The 27,605-nt window shown below is 39.5% G+C and overlaps 1 protein-coding gene across 2 annotated transcripts in view; it reads right to left on the bottom strand.

Moving 5' to 3' along the window:
• Positions 1-27,605, bottom strand: part of adgrl1a (adhesion G protein-coupled receptor L1a) — a 168,001-nt gene that overhangs the window by 51,392 nt on the left and 89,004 nt on the right. For both annotated transcript variants that reach the window (XM_079867774.1, XM_079867775.1), the window contains exons 3-4: positions 19,927-20,140; positions 15,702-15,811 (exon numbers count right to left, since the gene is read on the bottom strand). In XM_079867774.1, the coding sequence (XP_079723900.1) occupies positions 15,702-15,811; positions 19,927-20,140 (324 nt within the window). The remainder of the gene's footprint in view (positions 1-15,701; positions 15,812-19,926; positions 20,141-27,605) is intronic.

Genomic DNA, 27,605 nt, shown 5'->3' with positions numbered 1-27,605 from the left:
CAAAAACGCATTTAACCAACAGAGGTTCCAATGTCAAAAATTGACCTCTTGGCTCAAAACACAGAATACAAACTTCAAATTTTATGGTAATGTGAACGTGGAGAAGAATTTTAACATTTTGAATTTACTATTGTTTGCGATTTATACATTATTTAAAAAAAAAAAAAGGCCTGGAGCATGGGATTGCACCCTGTTGGCCACATTATTTGAGGAGTACAAAATAATTAAGCATACTTAAAAATGCACTTTTGTAGCTTTTAGTCTATGTTTGTTAGCTGACTTAAATGTTCAAAAGTTTGGGGTTGGTATGATTATTTTAAAGGGTTAGTTCATCCAAAAATGATCCCATAATTTACTCACCCTCAAGCCATCCTATGTGTATATGACTTTCTTCTTTCAGCCAAACACAATCAGAGTTATATTAAAAATATCCTGGCTCTTCCAAGCTTTATAATGGGAGTGCATGGTTATATGGATTTTGAAGCCCAAAAAAAAGTGCATCCATCCATCATATAAGTAATCCATATGGCTCCAGGGGGTTAATAAAGTCCTTCTGAAGCAAAAAGACTCCTTTTTGTAAGAAAAATATCCCTATTTACAACTTTATAAACTATAATCACTTGGCTTCAGGTAACGGCCGAACGTGAATCGAGTTCCGGCGGAAGAGTGAACTATGACCCGATGTATGACGTAGAAGTAGCGTAAGCTTAGGAGAGAGTAGACGCCTCTCACGGTTAAAAAAAATAGGGCTGGGCAACAAACTCAAGCTCCTCCGACATTTCTCTGTAAAAATTCCCACTTTAGACTTATAATTTGTGATCTGTGTTTTGTTTTGCTCTTTCCTCTGCACTTCTGCATTCATCAATGTGACATGTGTCGGGTCAGAGGTCACTCTTCCACCAGTGATTATAGTTTATAAAGTTATAAATATGGATTTTAAAATTTTTTTTTTTTACAAAAAACGCATCGCTTCGCTTCAGAAGGCCTTTATTAACTCCCTGGAGCCGCATGAATTTCTTTTATGATGGAAGGATGCACTTTTTTGGGGCTTGAATGGTAAAATAGTACCATTCACTCCCATTATAAAGCCAGGATATTTTTAATATAACTCAGATTGTGTTTGGCTGAAAGAAGAAAGTCATATACACCTAGGATGGTTTGAGGGTGAATAAATTATGGGATCATTTTTATTTTTGGGTGAACTAACCCTTCAAGGTACCTATTACATCCTGTTTAGAATGGATATATTCCAAGAATGGGCAATGTCTGTCCTGGAGTGCTGCTGTCCTGCAGAGTTTAGCCCCAACTCACCTGCCTGTAGCCTTAGCAGAGAGGGTCTTATTATTGGGAGATACAAGAGTCTGTGGCTTTACCACTGGAGAAAGCGTAACGGCTAACTTGGATCACATGATAACCAATCACATTACAGCCTTGACGTCATTGAATTTCATTCAGAGTTGTCCGACAGTCGATCACTTTTTGCGGATACCATAGAAATGAATGAGAAGTGCCGTAAACTGAATCATACCTGCCGCACTATTGTCCGTGACTTCTCTTATAAAACAGCATTTATTTAAGACCAAACATGTTGAAGATTAGCTGATGGGCTGTCGATTCTAAATGATAAGCCATTTCCCCACAAAAGCAGTATATTCAGAATGGTGAAGGCTCTCCTCCATTGACATTCATAAAAAATCTTGTCTCCTTCCTTCCCACATTGTTAGCAGAGGTTATGCTTTTTTTTCACTAAGGTTGCAGGCTTGCGTTCATGTGGCTTTGGCCTTCATAATCCTAAAGACATTGATTAGCTTGTTTAGGTGTTTTTGATTAGGGTTGGAGCAAAACTCTGCAGGACAGCAGCACTCCAGGACCGACGTTTCCCATCCCTGATATATACCCTCCTTATACCACCTGCGATTGACTTACAATAGCAAGCAGCAAATCATGTTCAAGACTGTGATGTACTACTACAGTTGCTGCCTATGTGGAGACCTTAGCAGATACAAGACAGCTCACTAGGGTTTGGGACAGATTGTTCAAATCGTATAGCTCGCTGTAGATGAAATGGGGCTGAATTATGCCTGGTTCAAGCTCGGTTCAAGTCTTGTAAAAGTTTGAAACTGAGTCCTCAGGAGACTGGCAAGAGGATCAAGTACAGCAGCCCCAAATCTCCGTGATTGGCTTGCTGAACTGAATCAGGCTGCGAGGTGATTGGCACCACAGAGAGAGGCCGTGTGAGTGGAACCGGCTCTGCCTAACAAAGCAGCCATCTTACAGAGATGCCAACTGTCGCCATACCCTCCCCTTTGGACACGTGCGGACACACCACAGGGAGGGAGCGACTGCTACAGACGCCACTGAGCAGCGTCCAAGAGCAGACAACAAAACAGAAGGGATTAAAAAGAAGAATGACGCCACTGGCAGAAAACAAATTAGAGAGGAGGGAGTGTCTGAGGTAGGCTCAGAAAACCTGTGGCTGCTTGTGATGAACACATGAGAATTTGGAAGGATATCAACCGAGAGTAGGGGAACCAGAATACAGATGAAAAAAGAGAGAGAACGTGACATGGCGAAAAAGAGAAAGCTTGTAAAGAGAGACATTGAAGCACCTGGAAATGGGAGAGAGCATTTGGAAGGGGGGTCGGGCAGTTACCAGCTCTACAAATCGTTACTCTAATTCAAAATAACATACAGACAAAACGTAAGGGTTATCCTGAAGGAAGGAAGAAAGACATAAACAAACAAAAAAAAAAGGGTCTGGAAAAAAAAAAAAGGTCTCAAACTGTATGGAGGAGTCGCTTTGGATCTGGAAGGACAGATACAAAATTAATCGCAAACAATAGAGGAATGAATAAATGATGGTGCATGAGAGAGGGTGGAATTGCACAGATGGGTGCGCGTGTCGGCTGAGGATATGGATTTAGTGGGAGAAATGACTTCCTGTCCAACAGAAAAGTAGAACGGAGAAATGCTCGAAGTAAAGTGGCTTGTGCGAGTGCGCGCGCGAGAGAAAGAATAGAGCGCGTGCACGCGTACATGTGCCGCATTTAGTCGGAGAGCGTGTTTCCCTTGGGGTAGAAGTGATCAGATTAAAGGATGGTTATTAATTTCTCAAATAGACTTAATTGGAACTTTTAGCAAGACAGCTGGTGGAGTTCTGCTGTTTTTCCTCAAGTGAGAGTTGCGTGCGTGCGCGTTCGATATGCATGCATGAGGTCTTCTGTGCACAGGGATTAGTGCGTGTATGCAGGACCGTACATATGATGGCGCGTGTCTGTGTTATCTGAAACAAGAACCAAATCTGGAAGGAGGTTCGGTTATAAGCCAGAGAAAAGAAAGAGAGAAAACAATAGAGAGAAAGAGAGTAGGAGGGATATAAACATCAAACATGAGCACTACACAAGGTGCTGGGTTAGGAGAAGGGGATGAGGGAAGGAAAGGAAACGGAAGAGGAAGGGGGGGAGGAGGAGGGCGGGCGGAGCGAGCTGTGGTTTTTATGTTCATTGTGGTCTTTACCTTTTTGGTCCACTTCTATTCAAGCATCGGAAAAAAGAGAGAGAAGACAGGGAGAGCAAAAGAAAGAGCGAGAGAGAGAGAGAGAGAGAGAGAGAGTGAAGATAATGAAAGAAAAACAGGTGCAGGAAAAAAGAGAAAATTGAGATTAAATAAAAGGCTATCCTTTCTCAAATCATGGCATTCTGTCAGTGTGATGTACGCTCTTTACAGAGAGGATGACTCGAGTGAGTAATGAGAGGGGAGAATGGCCTCAACTGCTTTCACAAAGTTTCGTGAAACCCCTTACATTCTTCCTGTCACATGACACACGTACACTTCACCCAGTCACACGGACCCCGCCCCCCTTCGCTTCCCCTCCATTGCCCCCTCTCCCCTCCATCCGTCTGTCTTTCCTCTATCCGCACTTCTGCATCTTTGGGCTGCTGTGAGAGAGAACATGAGGTATGTTCGAAATGGCATAGTACTCATACTAGCTTTGCAGTATGCAGTATGTACACTGTGCGCAGTATGCAAAATTACGCTTGAAGTACCTGGATGTCCTGGTTCATTTGCCAAAGTGTGTGCAACAGAGCACATTGTGTGCAATAATGTATTCCATAATGCAATGAACTGGACTTCCATTTTTAGGCCCAAAAAGTACAATGCACAAGTATGTGAATGCAACTGCTTCCTGTACGCACATTCTATTTCATTTGTCACACATTGCATGTGTCAGGGCCTTCATTTATAATGCAACAAAAGTTCTTAACACTGCCACAAGTTTGTGTTATAACAAGCATTTTTAGGTCAAACATGTACAATGAACTAGTATGTGAATGCAAATGATTCTAGTTCATTTGTCACGCATTGTGAAATGTCTCAAGCTATAATTCATAACGCAACGCAAGTTCTTAGCACTGCTACAAGGTTGTGTTATAGCGAAATTTGTTTAGACCCAAAATGGTGCGATAGCGATTGACAATTGGTGTTAGTAAATGCGGGTCTTCAGCATCGTTCGAATCCCACTCGAAGCGAGTCGAGTAGGACTGGCTATATTTGGTGCTGTGACCTGGATGGGAGTGAGGTTTAGGTGGGGGGAGTGTAACGGACGTAGGCCAGTAAAAGCTGTGCATGTAAATCTCACCCCCTGGCCTCAAGAGGCATGCTAGCGACTTACGCCAAAGGCTGCGTCCTTGTTAGCATGCCCGCCTCCAACGCTGGAGACCCTGGTTCAAATCCCACTCCGAGTGGGACTGTTTATATATTTTGTGCCGTGACCCGGATGGGAGTGAGGTTTAGGGGGGTGAGTGTAATAGACATAGGCCAGTTAGAGCTGTGCATGTAAACCTCACTCCCCTGTTCTCAAAAGGCGCGCTAGCGACTGACGCTAGAGGCTACGCAGTTATCACGCCCACCACCAGCGCTGGAGACCCCGTTTCGAATCCCACTCGGAGCGGGTCAAGTAGGATCGGTTACACAAACGCTTCTAATACATAAAATCTATTTAATTTGTAATGCATTGCGAAATGTGTCAGGCTGCAATTCATAAAGCATAAAGTTGGTGTAGTGTAGTAGTGGTCTTCATTAAAAAAAAAAAAAATCTTTTTTTTCATTTTGTCAATCATTTTTGATCAGACTGTCAAATAATATTTTATTTTACTAATTAATTATTTTCAAGCTGATCATTGTATGCCACTCATAACATAATCGTGACAATGATTTAGTGTGTTAAGGTTTGAAATCGCTGCATACTGCAAGCTGTGTGCATACTATATTTGTATATCGGCCTATGTAGTATATACTGTGCAGTAAGATGTATGCTAGTATGCCATTTTGAACATATTCCAAAGTGCACTGGAGTCTTCTGCAGCTGTAAGGAGGAAAAAGGAGTTAAAAAAGACACAGATTGATGTAGTGATGAAGAAGAGAGAAAAAGAGAGTAGGAAAATGGTGGAAAAGGAATGGGTGATTTCTCTCTGAACCTAAAGGGGCTAGTCCTGGCTCAGCTGGGAATCCGGTGAGCGAGCTATTCTTTCTCTCTCACAGAGCTTGACCACTTATCGCTTCTACTCACTGAATCCATCAAGATCCAGCTGCCAATCACTGATTACAGTCCGTGGGACCATGCGGCTTGGCAGATACATTTCTGAGAACCAGAAACAGGCTGGGAGGAGGAGAGAGGCCATTATAGTACGGAAGAAGTTGGAGAGAAAAAAAAATAGATGGAGAAAGACAGAGGGAAACAGAACAGAGGAACATTCTGTTTCCACTGCGTGCTGGTAAAAAAAAAAAAAAAAAGAAAAATCAGGTCAAACAAGTTTGAGGTGGTCAGTCTGGTTTTGGGAAAATGGTAGATGGTTTGTTGCTGATAAGAGGTCATCTAAGCTAAGGTTGAGCTTAGCTAAGTCTCACAAAGCAGGACTTTTGACTATCAGCGTAAATGCAATACATTTGGCAGCTTATTATGACCTACTTAAGGTACAGTCACTGAAAGTTTACAAGCAAAACGTTTACAAGCAAATCTGTGTGACCAACCTGAACCCTCTGCGAATTCTGCGCGGGGAAATATTTCACCCTCACGCGAAATACCGATTACATGGATTACTATTGAAACATGGATTACTATTGCTGACTGGAAGAAATTGTTTGAACGGCACATAAAGTGACCACTGCACATGCCAAATAGGGCGGCTTATCTTAAATAGTTGGCAGTACTATAATAGACCGTATACTGAATTTAGTTCAACAGTATTAATCGTACGCTCGTGTAGCCAGACTTTTGACAAACAATTTGAGCCTAACCTCAGCCCTGTTAGCTTGTATCTAATCAACCATCTACTCCAGTTTAGTTCACCTATTGACCATCAATGACCAATTACAAAGCACATTAAACCATCTGATGCTGGTTATAGCTGAAATCTCCAGCAGTACTTCTCCTCACTTGTGTTCGGCTATTGCACACGTTCGGCTATTGCATTGTTTTTCTCTCTTTCTGGGCGGAGTGTGTTTGTATGTGCGAACAGCATTGGTATGTATGACAGAGAGACAGCCAGCATGTGACAGTGAGTGACAGCTTGTCTGTCTCGCTGATCTGGATGTGCTAGCAGTGTTAGCCTGTACCCGTGGCTGACACACATAAGCGCTAAGGCAACCGCTAACGTGTAGCCGGCAACACGCAAGCAGTGTGTGAAGCTCAGCGTCTCCCCCCCCAGAGACCCATTCTGTCTCCTAAAAGACAAACTGGAGTATCTGAAGATGGGGATCTCAGGGGACAGAGGGATGGAGTGATCAGTGAAGAAAAGAAATGGGAAGAGACTCTCTTTTCTGAGCCTGTGAGGGTTTAAGGTTCTGAAGTTGAGGTCTTTGAAGTGATCTCACACATACAGACACAGTTACACTGTCTGTATAAAAGGCAGCGGCCAGTCCTCACTGTCACACCATTTGAGAAATGAAGAGAAGGGGAAATAAGAATGGGAATCAAACGGAATTAAAGTTACTTAGAGATTCCATTTAACGATTCTTGTTCCATAATGATTCTATTAGCAGCTCTTTTAGTACGTTTGGTACAAAACAACAACCCTGCTGAGAATAAAAGCTTAAGCTGGTTTAAGAGGTGATCAAACCAACTACTTTTCAAAAGATCGGGGTCAGTGAGATTTGTTTTATAAAGAAATTAATAGTTTTATTCAGAAATGACACATTTAATAGATCAAAAGTGAAAGTAAAAAATGTATTTTGTTACAAAAAATATATAATAATGTCTCTAGAGCATCAATAAACTTATTAGAATTATTTCTGAAGGATCATGTGACACTGAAGAGAGTAATGATGCCGAAAATTCAGCTTTGAGTAAAAAAAAAAAAAAAAAAACCTCTTACCAACCCCAAACTTTTGAATGGTAGGAAAATCTGGTTTTAAACGGAAACTTTTATCTACATGTTGTCACATGATATGAGCAACCGCTCAATAACAACACTACATAGTACACATAATACAGAGTCAGTTCTCAGTTCATTTTGAATTAGTAATTTTGACCGATTCATTAAATTTATAGGCCACAAAATCAGAACTGTATCATTTATTATATTGTGACACTTCAGTCACATAAAATATACTGACTGTATTTTACAGCATAGTGTTGAGTCTGCTTCAGCAGAACAAAACAGATTAAACCAAATGTCATAAAATGGCCTCATCATTTGTTGCTAGTATTTTTCATGTAAAACTGAAACAGAAATTTCCTCACCCTAAAGGTGACATATCATCACTAATGCAAAGCACTTCATTTTATTTAAAAAAAATAGCCGACAGAGACGTCCCTCTGTGTGTGTGATTTCATCTCTTGTTTAACAGGGTGATGCAATCGGACAAGAACATTATACACTGGTCTTTGCATGAAGGAACAAGTGCTCTCTCTTCTCTGTACAGATGCCTCAACAGTGGTGATTCATATGAGACTTCATTGAGGGGCTGTGGCATATGTGCCATGGCTCTCTGTGACCTGGATTTGAGTCATACTAAAACTGTTTTTCCCCTTGATCCAGAGAGAAAGAGAGTGAGAAAGACAGAAGCACAAAGACAGAACGATAGATAGAATGGTAGATAGAATGATAGAACGGTAAATAGAACGATAGATAGAACGATAGATGGAACAATAGCATGATAGATAGTATAATAGAATGATAGATAGATAGAATGATAGATAGACAGAAAGATAGATAGATAGATAGATAGATAGATAGATAGATAGATAGATAGATAGATAGATAGATAGATAGATAGATAGATAGATAGAACGATAGATAGATAGATAGATAGATAGATAGATAGATAGATAGATAGATAGAACGATAGATAGATAGATAGATAGATAGATAGATAGATAGATAGATAGATAGATAGATAGATAGATAGATAGATAGATAGAACGATAGATAGAATGATAGATAGATAGAACGATAGATAGATAGATAGATAGATAGATAGAACGATAGATAGAACGATAGAACGATAGAACGATAGATAGATAGATAGATAGATAGATAGATAGATAGATAGATAGATAGAAATAGTGAATAGAACGGATAGATAGATAGATAGATAGAACGATAGATAGATAGAACGATAGAACGATAGATAGATAGATAGATAGATAGATATAAATAGTGAATAGAACGGATAGATAGATATAAATAGTAAATAGATAGATAGATAGATAGATAGATAGATAGATAGATAGATAGATAGATAGATAGATAAAGATAGATAGAAATAGTAAATAGAACAGATAGACAGATAGATAGATAGATAAATAGATAGATAGATAGATAGATAGATAGATAGATACATAGATATAAATAGTAAATAGAACAGATAGATAGATAGATAGATAGATAGATAGATAGATAGATAGATAGATAGATAGATAGAAATAGTGAATAGAACAGATAGATAGATATAAATAGTAAATAGAACAGATAGATAGATAGATAGATAGATAGATAGAAATAGTGAATAGAACAGATAGATAGATATAAATAGTAAATAGAACAGATAGATAGATAGATAGATAGATAGATAGATAGATAGATAGATAGAACGATAGATAGAACGATAGAACGATAGATAGATAGATAGATAGATAGATAGATAGATAGATAGATAGATAGAAATAGTGAATAGAACGGATAGATAGATAGAAATAGTTAATAGAACAGATAGATAGATAGATAGATAGATAGATAGATAGATAGATAGATAGATAGATAGATAGATAGATAGATAGATAGAATGATAGATAGACAGATAGATAGATACCGCAGGAACATTCCCTCATAAGGCTATGATGAAAACGTGGGAAGAAGGAGAAAAGGAAAGTGTTACTTGAGTCTCCTCTTCCACCTGTAAAGAAGAAGACTCGCACATCCACACATCACACAAACATAAACACTCGCGCATTAGAAACATGTCAACCGCTCAAGCATGCGGATTCATTGTGATAGTTTCAGTGGCTTCCTGCTTGTGGCTGTCATTGTGAACAAGTACGGTGGCCCTTGAGCCCCCTCAGCCCAGCGGTCTCCGCAATGATATCAATTACTCATGTGATAATGAGGAGAGCTAATGAACACACACCTGAGGAGCACAGCTAGAAGATGATGCGTGCTTCGCATAGCCCCCAGAGCGTGTCTCCGCGCTAATATTTTTTCTTTGGCATCAAGAGGTGGAGTTGGAGACACACCCGGCGGCAAACTGTTTGCGCATGTCACTCCACGAACTTTCATGAGATTCACGAATAATGTAGGCCTAATACATATTAATAACTCTCAGCTGCAGTGGTTTCAAAGCTCTCCGTCTCTCTCTCTCACAAAGACCAAATTACACCAAAACACCTAGCGCTCATATATACTCCCACTGTTTCTGGAAGAGTTGGGCTGGAATACCACTAAAATATTTTCTCTCACATTTACATCCTTAAAAAAAAGAAAACTCTTCTAAGGATTTATGAGGCCAAAATAAAACAAGCAAATGCAGTCAGGATGTGCACTGAATATAAACAACTGCATTTTCTTGGGTTCTGGTGAAGGAATGCAATCATATAGCAGCATGGCATGCTTCTGGCTATGTGTATAACATTATGTGCAGTACAATGTGTGGAAGTATTTGGAGACTTCAGCCACGGTCATAATGTATGAATGCCATTGTATTACATATAAAACCAAATGCATGCATTTCCTAGTCAGAAAAAAATATGTTTCCTTGTGGTTATCAAACATTAGTTGATTATGTTTATAGTTAAACCTTTTGAGTAAATGTAAAAAATATAATAATTCAAAATACTTTTTGGGTAATTATGTTGAAATAAGTCTCCCTATGGTGAAAATCACATTTTGAATGTTTTTTATATGTCTATGTATTGTTTTTAATATGTTTTATGACAAACCATGTACAAATTCATAAGTCAACACCATTGCTGAGTATTTTCTCCTTAAAACTGCAAAGACAGTCTCAAAAACGCGGTTTGAAAATTCATCAAAAATAAACACATTTTTGAGTTTGACAAAGAACACACCGGAAAACACAGCTATACAGCATACTTCAAAACATAAAAATAATGAATCATTTCTGAACACTGACTCTCAGTCTTCACCTTTTTCTCATGTTTTCCCAAAAGAATTCATAAAAGTATAGAATAGAATAGAATAGAATAGAATAGAATAGAATAGAATAGAATAGAATAGAATAGAATAGTTCTAATAGGGGCACATTGTAACACAGAGTTATAACGTTCCCCATCTGCACAACTGTTAGTGTCTTCTGCTAGTTAGCGAAGCATTAAAGAACCATATCAACTGTTAAATAACATAATGGAGATTCAAATAATATCAGATTTGTCTAATTTTAAAAAAACACAAAAAATAGAGATGAAAAATTAACGTACTTTTGCTATGGTTAAATAAATGATCAGTGATATCTTCCAAAGACTTCTGAATTTTAGCGCATTTTTTTCTCTATATAGTGTTGATATGGCAATTAGTAAATACAGTAAGTTTCGTCATGCTAGCATGTGTGGAAGTATTTAAAACAAGTGTGTTACCACTAGCCCCGCGTTACGTTGTGCCCCGCTCTCCCCTTATAATTCAACTATAATAAAAGTAATGAGTTTGATCAAAAAAAAAAAAAAAAAAAAAAAAGATATTATATATGGTTTACTTTCTTAGCATAGAGAGTTGACAAGCCACCCACTCCACTTTTACTGGCATGAAGAGCAACACCAAAAGAAATGATTAATGTCTGTTTGCAAGGACGTGAACAGCAGAGAGTAATTGTCATTACGGTCATTCTGGCATGACGTGACCACGACCTTACTCTTAAAGCACCGATCGATGAACTGGACAGAGTGATAAGCTGAGCGTGTGCTGCCTATTGTGAAGACTAACTTAAGACGCCGTACCTTTAAATGCATCTAATTGCCTTTTCTTGACCCGGCTAAGTTTATCAGATAAGCTAGCGCGAGTATCAAGTGCGTGCGGTCTTGTTATATAATGCAAAACGACACCGGACACCGAGGAAAAGATGCCAACCGACTCGACTAAACAGATTTCTGCCGCAAGAGCGAATGAGGACGTGTTACAGAGGTCGCGGATGCAGTAATGCTTCTTGGCCGACATGGCCTCAGGCTGTGTGGAGTTCCAGCGAGTCTCCGCTGACTGAGTCAGGCGCTGCTGTTTGTCTTTATGGGGCGCTGCCCGTTTGTCATTTCCTCTGAGACATTGAGCTCTGTGGATATGAGGGCCGGAAAGTTTGACTCCTGCTGGCACTCAGCAGCCGACTTTGACATGCTGGCTACAGTCGCGGTTGTGTGTGAGCATTTGCGTGTGTGTGTGTGTGTGTGTGTTGGCGGGCGTACTGACTCTGCCCTTAATTGTGTGTATGTGTGAGAGAGTGTAAGACAGTTTGGCTGAATCTGTCGCCGTTCTGTCTCGGGTGGCTGTTATCATGGGAGCCGTGTCACTCTGTCAGAAGCCAAGCTACGTCCTTAAACGCGGTAGCCCTTATTCATTCTTCCTTACATATTAAATAAACAAACAAATGGACATGTGTCAGCGATAAACACGCCAATAACGGCGCGGAACGTGTTCTCCAGCAGCCGTGAAAGATGGGGCATTATCAGAGCAATTAGCCGCAGTAAATTCAATTAATCTCGACAATCTCCACAGAGGCCCGTGCGATGCCACCATCCCCCGGTAATTAAAAATGGCCGAATTGGTTCGCCGTTCTAGGGGCGTGAAGTCTGGATATAATTGAGGCGCGTTTCTATTTATTCCATCACGCTAGCCAACAACATGTGGAGCCCGGAGAGGAGCGGAGGAAAGGAGCGGAGCGCGTCCCTTCCGTGCCCACACTCTCTCGGGGGAGACGAGGCTGACGGAGGATTTCGATAATTGGCTGTTCTTTGTCACTTCAGACAGCGAGAACTTTTCATCATGGTGGAATCAGGTCCCAGTTTTCCTCACCTTTCTATTCCTCAAACACCATAAACAAAGTTTTTTTTAAAAATAGGAGATAAAATGCAAGTCAGCAGCTAGTTAATCACGCATCCTCTCACCTCTGCGCACGGCGCTATTTCAAACCAACATCCTAGAGATGGCAACTAAGGAGGAAGCAACAACAAAAAAAGAGGAAAATAACTGTGACAGGCTAAATGAGGCAGTGAGCAGAGTGGTGAGGCGTGTTAGTGTTTCAGCTGTGACTCAACTGCATGCGGCTCGCCAACATATGTCATGCTAACGCACCGACTAGCCTGCTTTACACACTTAGCCTACTATGAAATAATGAAATACCTATTGGAAAGAATCTAACCTACTATAAAGAGAAAACAGACCAGGGCCGTCACCAGAACATGTGGGCATTTCATTGTTTTTAATGGGGGGGGGGGGGGGGGGGGGACTATTCACCAAAACAATAACATCTCATATTTAGCCTAATATAAATTAAGCGTAGCGTCAGTTCTGGCAGGTCATGTTAGTCAAGCTCGCATCAGCTGACTCTCAGCTGATCCACGTCTACCTATAGGAATACGACGCCTATCACTGTACACATATATAAGCTCCTTCAGTATTATCAGCAGCTATCGCGTTCTCAGGAGCGAATTACCCTCCTCCTCTCGCCAGTCAGGATTTGGCATTCGGATTCCTTCTGAATCATGAATTATGTTATACATTAAAATTAATGAATGATATCTGCATACATTCATGTGGTTCTGTTCTGTTCTGGGGGGTTATTGCTGCTCTCCCTGCTCTTATCCATGCTAGGCTAGGCTAGGCTTATCCAGAACAGAACCATATCGCCAATCCTAACTGTATGTTAATTGTCAATCGTATTTGACGATAGTGGTCCTGACAGAACTGAAATAGAAACACCAAAACATAAAATATAAATTTTCTGATCATACGCGGAGGGTGAACCAACACCATGAGGATATGCGTCCCCTTTAAAAACATTTACTAAATGCAGGATATGGCATGGCTGAAAACGCGCAAAGAGCGCTCACTGGCACAAATCTCATTGGCTAATGTCAATTTTAAAGGCCGTTTTCTCAAAATGTTTTTTTTTTCTCATTCAACTTTCCAGTTGTATTCCCATCTATATTCTTAAGGTTTTTACAGAGGGGTTTGTTCATATATCATTCAGATTCTGATTTATACAACATTTTATACCTAAAAACGGGCAGTTTTGTTGACAGCTTTTTTCTGATTTATGGAGTAATAAAAAGAGATATCCAAAATCCCCTCTGTAAAAACCTTTGACTCTAATATGTCAACAAAATGAAACAAGAATTTAGAACCTGGTTTTATCCAATGTTCAGATTTCTCTTCTGGAAATTAGTGCATATTTAATGAGATACTACCTAATTTGCATATTTAAACATAAATGTTCTAAAAACTTGTAATACAAAAGATATTAGTTCATTTTTTTTCCTATTCACCTGGGGTGTCTCCCCTTAAAACAAAGTGTTAATATTGTTGAAATACGAAATAACAAAGAGAGACATTGAGTTTTTGAGAGAGAGGGAGAGACTAGCCGCTGCTCAAAGGAAAACCTGAGTCTTGCTAAGCACCCGAAAGAGGAAAACGAGGAAGAGTATTTGCACTAGAAGCGGACTGAGGATTACGGTCGCTGGGCAAAGGTGGTCAGAGAGTGTGGGCTGATGTGTGTGTGTGAGAGAGAGAGAGAGTTTGAGAGCTTTAAAAGATAAATGCTCAACTCTTCTGGGCGCCTCCCGAAACCTGCAAAAGAAAGAGAAAGAGAAAGAGACAGAAAAAGATAAATGCTCAACTCTTCTGGGCACCTCCCGAAACCTGTAAAAGAAAGAGAAAGAGACAGAAAAAGGGGAAGTGATGGTGGAGATCGAATAAAAGCGTGTCAAAGAAAAAAACAAAGAGATGAAGGCTAAAGAGCGCGTGTGTGTACGAGACAAAAAAAAAGAGAGAAGGCAGCAGGTGAATCCAAAGAGAAACGAAGAACAAAAGCAAAAAAATAATAAGCGAGTGAAACAAAGGACTGGACGAGAAAATAAAAATGTCAGAAGAGTGATTACGAATGAGAGGAGCGCACGAAGAAAGCAGAACGCTGAAAGAGAGAAAAAAGAGAAAGGAGGATTAGTGAGCAGAGTGAACTGGCGGGTTGTAGTCCATCCTCTTTATTTCCTGTGGGAAGAGCAGAGAAACTGACCCCGGGATTATAGATTAGAGTTAATAACCCCCTTCCCGCTCACAGTAAAACCCATTAACTTCCCCCCCCAAAACCAAACTACACACCTAAAGCCCCACAGACCCACCCTCCGCTGAATCACGGCCCGGTCTGGACCACCTGCACACGTAAAGTCAGCGCTCATGAGGGGGAGGAGGGGGGTATCGTCTGACGGGAGATTTTCACATGAGTCCACCTCCGGAAACATGTTCGAGTCGGCGTTCGCTCGCTCGAAATTTCACACCTGCCTCTCATTCGCGAGTGAAGCAGCGCCACAGAGAGCCCAATGTTGCCATGGGAATATTAGCATGTGTGCGACTTTGGGTCGTGCTGTCTGAAATAAATTTGAGGTTTGTGTTAACATTCCCATTGTGCGACGCACACACACCTCTCTCGCAGCCTCGCCGCGGCCCAATTTTCATTTTGATTGTCTGTCAGAGGGGAGGTAAAGGTGTTTAATGCCAGATAAAGCACCCTCTGGGTCATTTTGTTATTGTGTGAGGCTGTGCACGAGTGTGTTTGTGTGCTTATGATCGCCAATAAAGCCCGAGTCTGCACAGCGCTGGGGATATCGAATGCTTATCTGCCCCGGTTTGGGTGCATGTTTGTGCACGAAGCACCTCCCCAATGTGAAAATCTCCCTCAGCCTCTGGAACGTTGCACTGCCGATGGAAAAAAAAAAGCGGTTTAAAGTGTGAGAGAGAGAGAGTGTGTGCGTGCGAGTGTAAGAAAGAGAGAGAGAACCGAGAGGATGTGTGTGTGCGTGAAGGAGAGAACGCACTCGTGAGTGTGTGTGTGCGTGACTGAGCATGAGTGAGTGAGTGTGTGTGTGTGGATGGCAGTAGCTGGTTGAGGGGGCGGGGTTTAGGTGGGGTGGGGTTGGGGAGGTGAAGGGGCGGGACAGGAGAGGCGAGGGGGTGGGGCTGTTGGGATGGAGTGTCTGCATGGTTACTCACTGTATGGCACACATTCATACTGGATCTCCAGGTACTTGTAGGTTCCTGGACAGGGGTCAGGAAAAACATCAGACCCAGCCACCACCACACACTGAGTCCGATTATTACACCTGAGAAGACCAGAGAGAGAGAGAAAGAAAGAAGCAAAGTCAAGGATCATTCGTTCAGTCACCACTAAACACGCAAACACACACAAATTATTGAACTGTTTTGACTTTTTTAAAATTCATTTATATACACTGCTGTTCAAAAGTTTGAAAGTCTCTTCTGCTCACTCATCAGGATCATGTGACCTGAAGACGAGTAATGATGCTGAAAATTAAAATATATTCAAATGAAAAACAGGTTTTTGAAATTGTAATGGTGCGAATAGCGCATCAGGCGCGAGTGATTTCAATGTTAAGTCAATGCAAAGACGCGTTACGCTCGTAAAAAATTCCTGCGGCGCGAATGAGGCGTAGAGCGCGGCGCGGTAGATGCGAATACGCCTCATTCGCGCGTCAAGTTCGCGCGAATGCCGCGAATTGAGCGTCTGGCGCGTTAAGCGCGTTACGCGCAAATTATTTTATTAGTGCTTTTTGTGCATTCACGCGTTTGACGCAAATTCGCGTCTGCCACCTGAGTTGAAAAATTTGAACTTCTGCGTCAAAATTAACCAATCAGGAGCCTGCTTGCTGCTGTCACGTGGTGAAGTGACAGTTTATAATGTTATTTTATGTTTGGCCTCAATAAATTATTTTGTAATATGACTAAAATGCACAACAAAGCAAATATATATATATATATATATATATATATATATATATATATATATATATATATATATATATATTACAAAATAATACACACACATGCATGTTGTGAAAAATGTTGATTTTTGTATAATTTATATATAAAAAAAATATATTTATATATAATATAAATTATATATAAATATATACAGTATATGTATGCAAATATTTCTGTGTATTTATATATACAAAATAATTATACACAGTACACACACATATATTATGCAAACACAAACTTTTATTTTGGATGCGATTAATCGCGATTAATCTTTTGACAGCCCTAATATATATATATATATATATATATATGAAGAGTTCAGATGCAAAAGCCTCTAAGTGCCATCTGAAATGTTCTTCTAGAATGATCATTTTTACCAAGCTCGGTTATTTAAGTTCAGTAATTTCACTTAAATGGCAATTAAGGCAATTTTCATTGCCATTTAAGTGAAATTACTGCACTTAAATATACGAGCTTCATAAAAATGATCATTCTAGAAGAAAATTTCAGATGACACTTAAATGCTTTTGCATCTAAACTCTTCATATATATATATGAAGAAATGACACAGAGATTGTTTGTGATGATCAGAATGTGTGTAGGTGTGTGTGTGTGTGTGTGTGTGTGTGTGTGTGTGTGTGTGTGTGTGTGTGTGTGATTTTTTATTTATTTTCTGCTTTCAATTATTTGCTAGAGAGAAACTAAAACCACCTAAATTAAATGTTAATCTACTGTATTTGAATTTGCATAATTTGTCTATAGCAGTGGTCTTCAAACTTTATAATGGAATGGAATTGAATATAATAGTCATTATTTCATAATTTCTGAAGGATCATGTAACACTGAAGACTGGAGTAATGATGCTGAAAATTCAGCTTTGCATCAAAGGAATAAATTACATTTTAATATATATAAAATTGAAAACAGTCAATTTAAATTGTAATTATTTCACACAATATTAATGTTTTTTCTGCATTTTCTTTAATCAAACAAATCCAGTCTTAGTGAGCATTAGAGACTTTAAGATATCATACCTTACAAAAAATCCTAACGACCCCATACATTGTAACAGTAGTGCACAAATAATGATAGTAAATAAAGAACACAACATTGCTAAAAAAAAATTATATATATGTATATATACCTTAATATTCACTTTGAAATTTGAAATAATGAACCTAAAAATGTATCAATGAGTAAAAAAAAATTTAAATATGAAATAAAAAAACAGATTTATACTTTATATACTGTAACAACAGCAGGTTTGAGATCAAGGATTTAAGGTTTCTATTTTGTGACACTGTAAAACAAAACAAAAAACAAAAAAATCGAAACAAAACAACCATAAAAACGGTCAAATAACTGGCAGCTAAGGCTGCCAAACAGAAACCATACAAGTAGTCAAGTCAAGTCATCTTCATTTTTATAGCACTTTTAACAATGTAGATTGTTACAAAGCGGCTTTATATTGATAATAGGAAATTAAAGTAACAGAGATTGTTTTGGCTTTACAGCAGCTCTAGAATAAAGTTATTGTCCAGCTAAAGTTAGTTGTGATTGATTCACTTCCGTTGCAACGATCATTAGTTATTAACTTAGGGGCCGCTAACATGACACCGTTTTAACAAACTTCAAAAACGCGAACGCGAACGTGTATTACTTTACACAAGTAAACTAAAATATCCTAATTTACATAAAGAGCAATGACTTTTACAGAAATGAAACGTACATTAAACATTATTATACAGGTATTTCTTGAATTATTACAATCAAACACAATAGAAGTCTGATAGCTTGGAAAAGTAATATCACACCTCTCCTCAACAAGATGCATGATATAAGGTGTCATTCATGTTAGTAGATGAGACATAGGCTACATGTTAAAATGTAATACTAAAGGTTAGGGGTTTGCTCAGATGTCTAGTTCTAAGTATGAGGTAATAATTTCTCACTATAGGTGTGATCATGTGACAGACAGCGTCAGTCGAAGGGGTGCGGAGGACTAAAGCAGATAAATGCATGAATGCAGGGTTGTTATCGGTATGAAATGCAAACACAGATCTAGCACGGTAAAGATTTATTCTCCCTTAAACAGATGCAGAGACACTTCTCTTTTCAAATCCCTCTCTCAATATCCCCTCATCATCTCTCTACTAGTGCAGCATCACTCCCAGTCCAATCCCTCTCTCAATCTACTCATCCCTCCCACATGCCTCCTCTGTTCATTCTCTTTCTCTCACTCTCACTCTCTCTCTCCATTACAAGGCTGATGGATAGCTAGAATAGGGAATCATTGATCTCGTCTCCGAGGAAGCAAATGCTGAGCCCAGACAGGGACTGGAACTGCAGGCGGGACACACACACACACACACACACACACACACACACACACACCACAACGGTTATGCTCACATTATTCAAACACACACGCTAAACAGTCACTTAACCACTCAACCATATCAATACACTCTGGAATACACAGTGCATGCAAACAAAACAGTGACATGGACAGTCAGAGTAATTTGTAACATTTATACCACCCTCTCTCTCCATGCAGTGTTAATCTCGTCAACAAAGTTACCGACAAAATGACCATAATGAAGATGAGACCAAAAAGATGCATCATGATGATAATAATGAAATGATTTTAATTACAACATACTGTTGATGATAATATACAGTACTACCGCTTGGGATCGGTAGGATTTTTTAAATGTGTCTTATGTTCAAGGCTGCATTTATTTGATCTAAAATGATGGATTACAGTAATATTGTGAAATATTATTACAATTTAAAAAATTATTACAATTTTCTATTATAATATATTTTAAAATACAATATATTCCTGCGATCAACGCTTAATTTTCTGCATCATTACTCCAGTCTTCAGTGTCACATGATCTTTCAGAAATCACTCTAATATGATGATTTGATGCTCAGGAAACATTCATGTTGAAAACAGTTGTGCTGCTTGATTTTCAGGTTTCTTTCATGAACAGAAATTTCAAAAGAATAGTGTTTATTTGAAACATAAACCTTTTGCAACATGAATGACTTTACTTTCACTTTTGATCAATTATCCTTGCTGAATAAACTATTCACAGGCATATGCAAAATGTGTGAAAGCCATTTTTATCAGTTTAATGCATCCTTGCTGAACAAAAGTATTATTATCACTTAAATTATATTATATACACTTTTGAATGGTAGTGTAATATAACATATAAATGTTTATACATTTTTCAAAATGTTAGATTTTTTTTTTCCAGTTTCACACGTTTTTGTCATTTTGTACATTATAATCAGCTGATATGTGATCTTTGTCAGCTGTCATTTATTCAGAGGTAAATTATAAAAATGATTTATGACTTTTCTTCAAAAGACAAAAACTATGACAAAAACAGACATTGTAAAAATGAACCGCACTCCGATGTACCTTTGAGACATGATCTTGAAGGCATCTGGCAGGTAACACTGTACATTCTCCATCTGAAAGGGGTCGGCGTCACAGATCTTGTCGTCCGTGCGACCGTAGTTGGCTGTCTCGATCATGATGACATCACTGCCGGGGCAGCGGAGCTCGATGGGGTAACCCTCGCATGCCAACTCCCTCCGCATCAGACCAAATGGCATTGCAGAGCGACTTAACGCTGCATGAAGAGAGAGAAACGCACATTTAGTATGAACTGTTGACACTTATCACTGTTCACAAACCATTTTACTTCTGTAATTTGGCACATTTCAGAGTGAAATTTTAAAGTGGGAAATTATGTTATACATTTGAATTGATAGAATCGTGAAAAGTGGATGTTACATAGGTGGATAGAGAGGATGGGTGTACAAAGTAAGAGGAAATTCTATTTTAGAGGCAGAGCGAGAAATTTGTACAACATATTATGAATAACATGATATTTGTCATACAGACCAGAAACAGGTTAAAAAATAAACAGGTTCAACTATGACTTCATGTTGATTTTAAAATGAGCCTAACACTTGCATGGCTTATTGGTGCAATTAGCAGGTCATGAAGTTACCTGTTAATTAGGAATAACTCTTGGCATTACAGCATATGGAACTGTTTATTACAGCAAACCTTTATGACCCCCCCCCCCCCCCACACACACACACACACACACACAGTCACAAAAATCTAAAAAGAGAAAATAGATCATACAAAATGGAAAGAGAAGTAATCAGAGGAATGGATGAGGGTTTTTCACAGCCAGCGATCATATTTCCAGCCTTCGTAGTCCTAAGGAGCAAACTATTTACCCTCTCGCTCAAGCAAACTGTGAGAGTTACGTACACACTCTGTTAACATCCTCCCACTCCTTCACACAGCTCTCCGCTGGGTGCCATCCGCCACCCTAATGCAAGGCTTGAGACTAGAAAAGCAGCTCCCATGTGTCCTAATCGCTTCGGGAGCCAATAATCAAACACCTGAGCAGAACCAAGAGGAGAGAAGCGACCCCAGACGCACCACCGACCCTTTCTTCCCACACATGGCATCTGCCATTTACACTCAATTTAAGAGAGCGAGAGAGAGACGTTAAGAGGGCTGCAGGTGCTGTAGGGTTAATCATTGTGCCTGGCTGAGAGGGGCCGAGAGTGGCCCAGAGTGGCATACTTTATCTGAACAAGAGCTTTCAAAGAGTTTGAAGATCCAGCCATGTAAAATGGCCGCCGGCCGCCTCCACTCACAGAAGGACAAAAACCAGGCAACGGAGCTCTCCATGGTGCTGACAAATAGAGAGGGGGGACCTGTGGAGCTGTCCATTGTGCTGAATGATGAGGGGGTGGATCTGACCCACAGAGTGCCATGCACAGGAAAAAACTGATCAATGAAGCACTCAGTACTCCTGAAATTCATTCCTTCAGCTCTTGCAGCTACAAAGACTGCAATCAAATAGTGGGAACATTTTCACGAAAAAGCAGACAACTCGACAACCTGCTTAGTCGATGCATGCTCTTGTAAGCAACAGTAATCTGCAGGCTCTGTTGTATGGACAAACGGAACAAGTACATCCATTCAGCTTCGGACATAAAATTGCCTTTTCTTTGTGCAAGAGACAGAAGACCAAAACGTAAAGTTCTCTTGGTTTTGAGCCACCCCTTTTCACCCCAAGGTCAATGTGAAAGTCAGATGTTACGTAGAGCTGCACAGGTTCCAAAGAGTGCTCTGTTTTCTGCAAATGTCAACCATTCATCCCAGATGCTTGTGACTCTCTAAGCTGTTTTCCCACTCAACGTCCTGTAATCCTTGTCTTGTTCTCTTATACTCCCTGAGCACTTACGTACGTGGACATGCGTAACTGCATCATACATCATACAGCCATGTAGCCGTCAGACAGGCTTTCCACAGCAAGTCGGCGCTGGGATGGATGGGTTAATCTTGCCGCAAAATGTATAGGTTTGAGGGTTCAGACCAGTTCAGACGATTGGGAGATTTGCCGTGGGTAAACTTACTTCATACAAGGCTGTTCTGGTGTACATTCACTCCCTTGTGCCCACATGACACACACACATATATAAAGAAGCAAAGTGGGATTAGAGTGTGCCAGCATGCAGTCTTGTTTCCGCAGCTTTCCCATGGAGCAAACACATAGCTCCATACTGCTGGTCACTGATTAAACCATTACTCTGGGCTCGGCACTGCCTCTCCACAGGAGGCCAATCACACAGCCAACCAATCACCCACCCACCCACCCACCCACATGTTCATATAGTTTCAGCAGGCCGGTCCGTCTCACACTGCACGTTGCCATCCCGCAAGCAAGGCCAAATGTGTCAGCTCAATAATTTCTCCTTTCTATCTGCCCGTATCTCCAACTCTAACCACCCAGTTATCTCCCAAACTCGACTACGGCCACTGGATTAATAGGCTCATTCCCTCATTTATGAGTGTATTCTGCTCCCACAGACATTATCTCTGATCGGAAGGGGAAATTGGACTGAGGGGAATAATCTTCATAATCCGAATTAAAACGAAAGTCTAGAGCTAAAGGATGGAACCCATTTAAAAGATAGGATAGTTATATTTTCATTTTGTCTTTTTGATATAAGCAGGTCTAAAGACGATTTGGGAAATGACCTTGGGTAAAGTAAATATCTGAAAGAGAATTATCTAGGAAATCTTTGTTCAGGGTCAGTTTTTGGGATGTGTAATTGGAATGTGTTTGGGTCGGAGATGTGGCCTGCCAGGTAGTGTACATGCTCTAACATGCTGATTATGTGTGGGTAACTGAATGGGTAGCTTCCAAATGCTACCCCAAGTTAGGGTAGGGTCCTACACCAAGTAGGGGTTTTTGAGATACGTAGTTTATCTAGAGTGAGGCCTGGTTTTCTCAAACTGGTATTAGGGTTTGCACAATTAGGTAATTTTTGTAGTCGACCAGTGATCCAGAAACAGTTGACTAGTCAATGACTCAATGTTTACCTATGTAAACGTCACATCGTCTGGCAGGCTGAGTGTGTCCCGCACAACTGAAATTATGTGGGGGAGAAATCAAAGCTGGTGTAACCCCACTCTGTGTGGGCCTCGAACCCGGGTCTCTACCATGGGAGTCAGGCGCTCTAACAAGGAGGCTAAAAACCGCAGCCTCTAGCATCAGTCGCTAGAGCGCCTCTTGAGATTTACTCGCACAGCTCTCACTAGCTGGCCTCCTTTACACTTGCAGTGTCTTGATAAACGGCATATGAATGTGCAAAAATTATCTAGTGGATGGGTCCTCAACTCTGGTCATTGAGGTCCACTTTCCTTCAGAGTTTAACTCCAACCTAGAATAAACTCACTTACCTGCAAATGTCTAGTAATCCTGAAGACCTTGAAGTTCTAGTTCAGGTGTGTTTAATTAGGGTTGGAGCAAACTCTGCAGAAAACTGGACCTTGAGGGCGAGAGTTGAGAAACCCTGATCTAGTGCATCATCAATGAGGATCTCAATTAGGGCGACAGTTATTTTCTCCCAATACTAATCACAGTTATTCTTATAAGTTCGCCTTGCAGTTTGCTTATAGCATGCTTTGTGAATGCAAATTGCTCACTGTATTTTCAAATTCTCATAATTCCGAATAGATTTGGTCGTAACAGAATGGCATTCAAAACAAATGAGAAGCAAATAAATCGCGACACAGTTTGTGGACAGAGGAATTTTCCTCCTGCTGTCATCAGTGCCACTGAACAAGCACATGTGATGTGCGACTGGACTACACAAACATCGGCTAGTCCTAGAACTAACTGACTGCTCAGTACAATCCTTGTAATGGAGCAGAGAGTCACAGTCACATATTAATGTGGTTCTATCTATGAGTGTACAGTATAAGTAGCTGTAACAGATGAATCACTGGTCCTTTGTCTCTAAAGGCCTGCAACTACATGTACCTTAACCGACTGCAACAGTCTCTGTACAAACTGGACTCTCATTCAGTCTCTTTCTTCAGGAATGTTTGTACTTACAGAATTATTATTTGTTTGACTGTGCCACTTTTATTGACCCGCTAAACTTGTAGACTGGTAATGAATCGGTAGAATCGGCTGAGGAAGGGAAAGGGGAATGAGGCTAGCAGGAATCGAACTGGCATTGCCTCCATGATCACCATTCCTCATCAATAATGAAGAGTAACTACAGGTGGCAATACTTACTTAACTACATTTTTCAGTAGTGTGTCAGGATCTTTACAGTTTCCAAAATACTGTCGCTTTAGCAAGTAGCCATTAACAGGTTATTTCCAGAATAGCAAAGCAGCATGGCACATCGCTGCATCACAGCTTTTTAAAGTCATATTATTTTGTGTGGGCAGCTTTATAACTGAGCGAACTAAGGTAAATCAAACACACTCTTCTTAACAGACATCTCTCTCTCTCTCTCTCTCTCTCTCTCTCTCTCTCTCTCTCTCTCTCTCTCTCTCTCTCTCTCTCTCTCTCTCTCTCTCTCTCTCTCTCTCATATTTAGCACTAACACGTCTGGTTTGTCTTAATTTTCAAGTCTGGTTTTAAATTTGTCTTAAAACCTCCCTTCTGAAAAGTAGTACATTTAAGCATACTTTGTAATTTGCAGAAATAAGATACTGTAAAATATATATAATTAAAGTGAAATAAATATTATGTTTGGAGTTACTTAACTGCACGTTATTTACAATTAAATAAAAATGTATAATAGTTTAAAATTATATTTAATATATTTATATTTATAATTTATAACTTAAAAGTGCTTTTTTGACCCACTTATGTAGGACTTACATATTTTTAAGTAATTTCATAATTACTGTTTGTCTTTGAAATATGGTTAAAGTGTACTGTCAAATGTATTGACAAGCATTTATAGTAAACAAACATTTCATTTATGTCATTTCTATTGAAACTTGTGTCCTATATTTGAATATATTTGTAATTACACATTAATGATGAATTTGTAATTTAGTATATTTAAAATAATTGTAATATCAAATAACACACTATAGTACAACTTATAATCAAGTACTTTTCAATTTAAAATGTAAAAACAATTAATTTGAGATAATTACAAAGTGCACTTAAAAAAGTACTTAAGTGTGGTACTTTTTAAATACACTTAAGTGGCCTTTTATTAATATTATATTATTTGCAGTTTTACAGTAAAAACAAAACAAAAACAAAACTGCTTTTAAGATACACACTACAAGCACACATTCAATTAAATTAAGTGCACTACATAAAATGTTTCTATTTTTTCATTGTAACCAGTCATATAGCTAACTATTTTTTATAAACTGTAGCTTCGTGTAATCTACAGACTTTAAGACGCGTAGCTTGTATGACGGGCTACAGTTAAAGCACCTTCCTCAACATTGCCTGTAAGCCACTGCCTCTGACTTTATAAATTCATTGCATCGTTTCAATATCACCATTTTTCATTCAAAAAGCATATATGCATGGACACCGCATGCAACCTCCTTTTACCATATCAACAGGTCTTTCCGCTCCATATTCATATATTTCCCCCCTGAATGATTTTTCCAACACATTTATTTTCCTCTTCCCTCCTACCATCCTAAGTGAAGTGAAAGAAAGAGTGGGGAGAAATGAAGACGTGTCACTGTGGGGCAGCTGGTGTGAAGAAACTAGGGCTGGTGCTGCCATAATAGGAGCTGTATACTAATTCAGAACAGTGGAGACGAGTGATTGGATTTGACTCATTATCCAAATGCAGTAATTAAAGCCTCGGGGAGGTTTAGAGAGCAGAGAAGAGAGGCCGTGCCCTCAGTCTTGAACACACACACACACACACACACACACTGACCGACACAGACAGACAAGGGCACGGACAGAGTTAGACAGGACAGGCGAGACGCAAATGGAGTGAGACAGTTGAAAAGAAGGGTGCAATGAACTCAGCAGGGAAAAAGAAATGGAGACACTCGTATCTAGTGTTGTAGATGGTCAAATATGCCATTGATTGGCTCATTAAAGGTCCACAGGGTTCCAACACTATCCCAAGAGCTTCACAATTACTCAAGAGCCAATAGAAATGAGGAGAAAAAGAGAATCTTTGCAAATCTAGAGTATCTAGAGAATGGTTGCAAACCACATAACAGTGAGTACGTTTACATGCAGACCACTACACTGATAACTACCAAAAATCAGTTCATTGAAATAACTTGATTTACGTGCAAATCAATAACCTGGCAATGCAAGAAAAACGTGTTTACAAGACTGTATTTAAAAAACAACAAAAAAACAGGTTATTCCCTGGTGGTGACTTCAGAAACGCAAGCATCCATGTATTTCACTCAGAGTATTCTATATTATTATGTGAGTTCTGATGTAAAAAAAAAACCCGTTAAAAACCCCAGAGTATTTCAAAATGTCAGCGGTAAACTTGCACAGACTCATTCTCCTCTCATATTTGAAATTTCTACAACTGTACAACTTGTCCTTGGGCTGCAAGAGATGAGAACACATTTTTTATATTTCTTGGGTCAAGAAAAAGTCTGAGCTTGTAAAATATTTCTCTTCCCCTACCGCAAAACACTCGCTGTGGCTGAATGTGCATAGATCTGCCGTATAAGGACGCTTTCCCATCACATATGCGCACGTCAAGGTGTTTAAATGCCAGGCGAAACTGGGGTAATTGGCAAAAATCTAGCTCTGTCGATCGATTTATTATACATTCACAACCTCTCTCCCATGGCCTCATGGGATAGTAAAGTGTCCATACTATATATTATGCATATTCAGATCCTAAAAAGTCTGCAAGGGTCCACTCTACGATATAATTTCCTGTTTTTTATTATCATTATAAAAGATAATAAAAAATATATTTAAAGTATTAAATATATGAATACTTAAAAAAAAAAAAACATTTGCATATATAAAAAAATCATACAAGAATGAGGAAGAGATACAATACAATTGTCTTCTAATGATGTGTGATACATTAGCGTAATCATTCATTTGTCACGTGTCACATGAGTCCTCAATGCTTTGCTCTATGACAAGGAACGATTGCCACTAAATAATTCATCTGCCGGTGAACTCCAAAAGCTGTAAATCAAGCGAGTCAATCAATTGAATTGAGCTTAAAATACCTGATTATCAGAGCTGCCTATCAATTAATGAAGCAATGATTGATTAAGCAATTTGAAGCTCTAACAGTGAACCAGGTTGTGAGGGATAAAGATACTGCAGGGTTGAGTGTGGATGCCATCAGCTTCTTCTTCTTCTTCTTTCAGTGCATCTCCAGGCGCCACTTAATCACTCAAATGCTCATTAGCACAGAGCTCAAGCTTTGGAAACGGCACCATTAGAGTCGGCATGGCTGCCACGCCAGCACTACTACAGTGATGTGAAGAGTTCAGCTAGTGGACCAGTGCCCACATGTCAGCAAGTTTGGCCTCTCTAAAATTAGTTGTATATGACCAAACACTTCTAATTAGTGCAGTTCTTACCAGTCTGTTTAAATGGCCAAAATACATTTTCTTTTGTATAGAACATTACTTCCAGTTGAGCATTCAGTAACTATCTATTCCAAGGCTGTAGCGATTACTGTAACTAAAGCAACATTAATATTAGGGCTGTCAATTACAAAATGCTAACATGATATGGTGATTAATAATTCAAAATATACAATTAACCTTAC

This window comes from Squalius cephalus (genome assembly GCF_949319135.1).
Source record: "Squalius cephalus genome assembly, chromosome: 1".
NCBI lineage: Eukaryota > Metazoa > Chordata > Actinopteri > Cypriniformes > Leuciscidae > Squalius > Squalius cephalus.
This window is presented reverse-complemented; position numbering and strand designations above follow the sequence as displayed.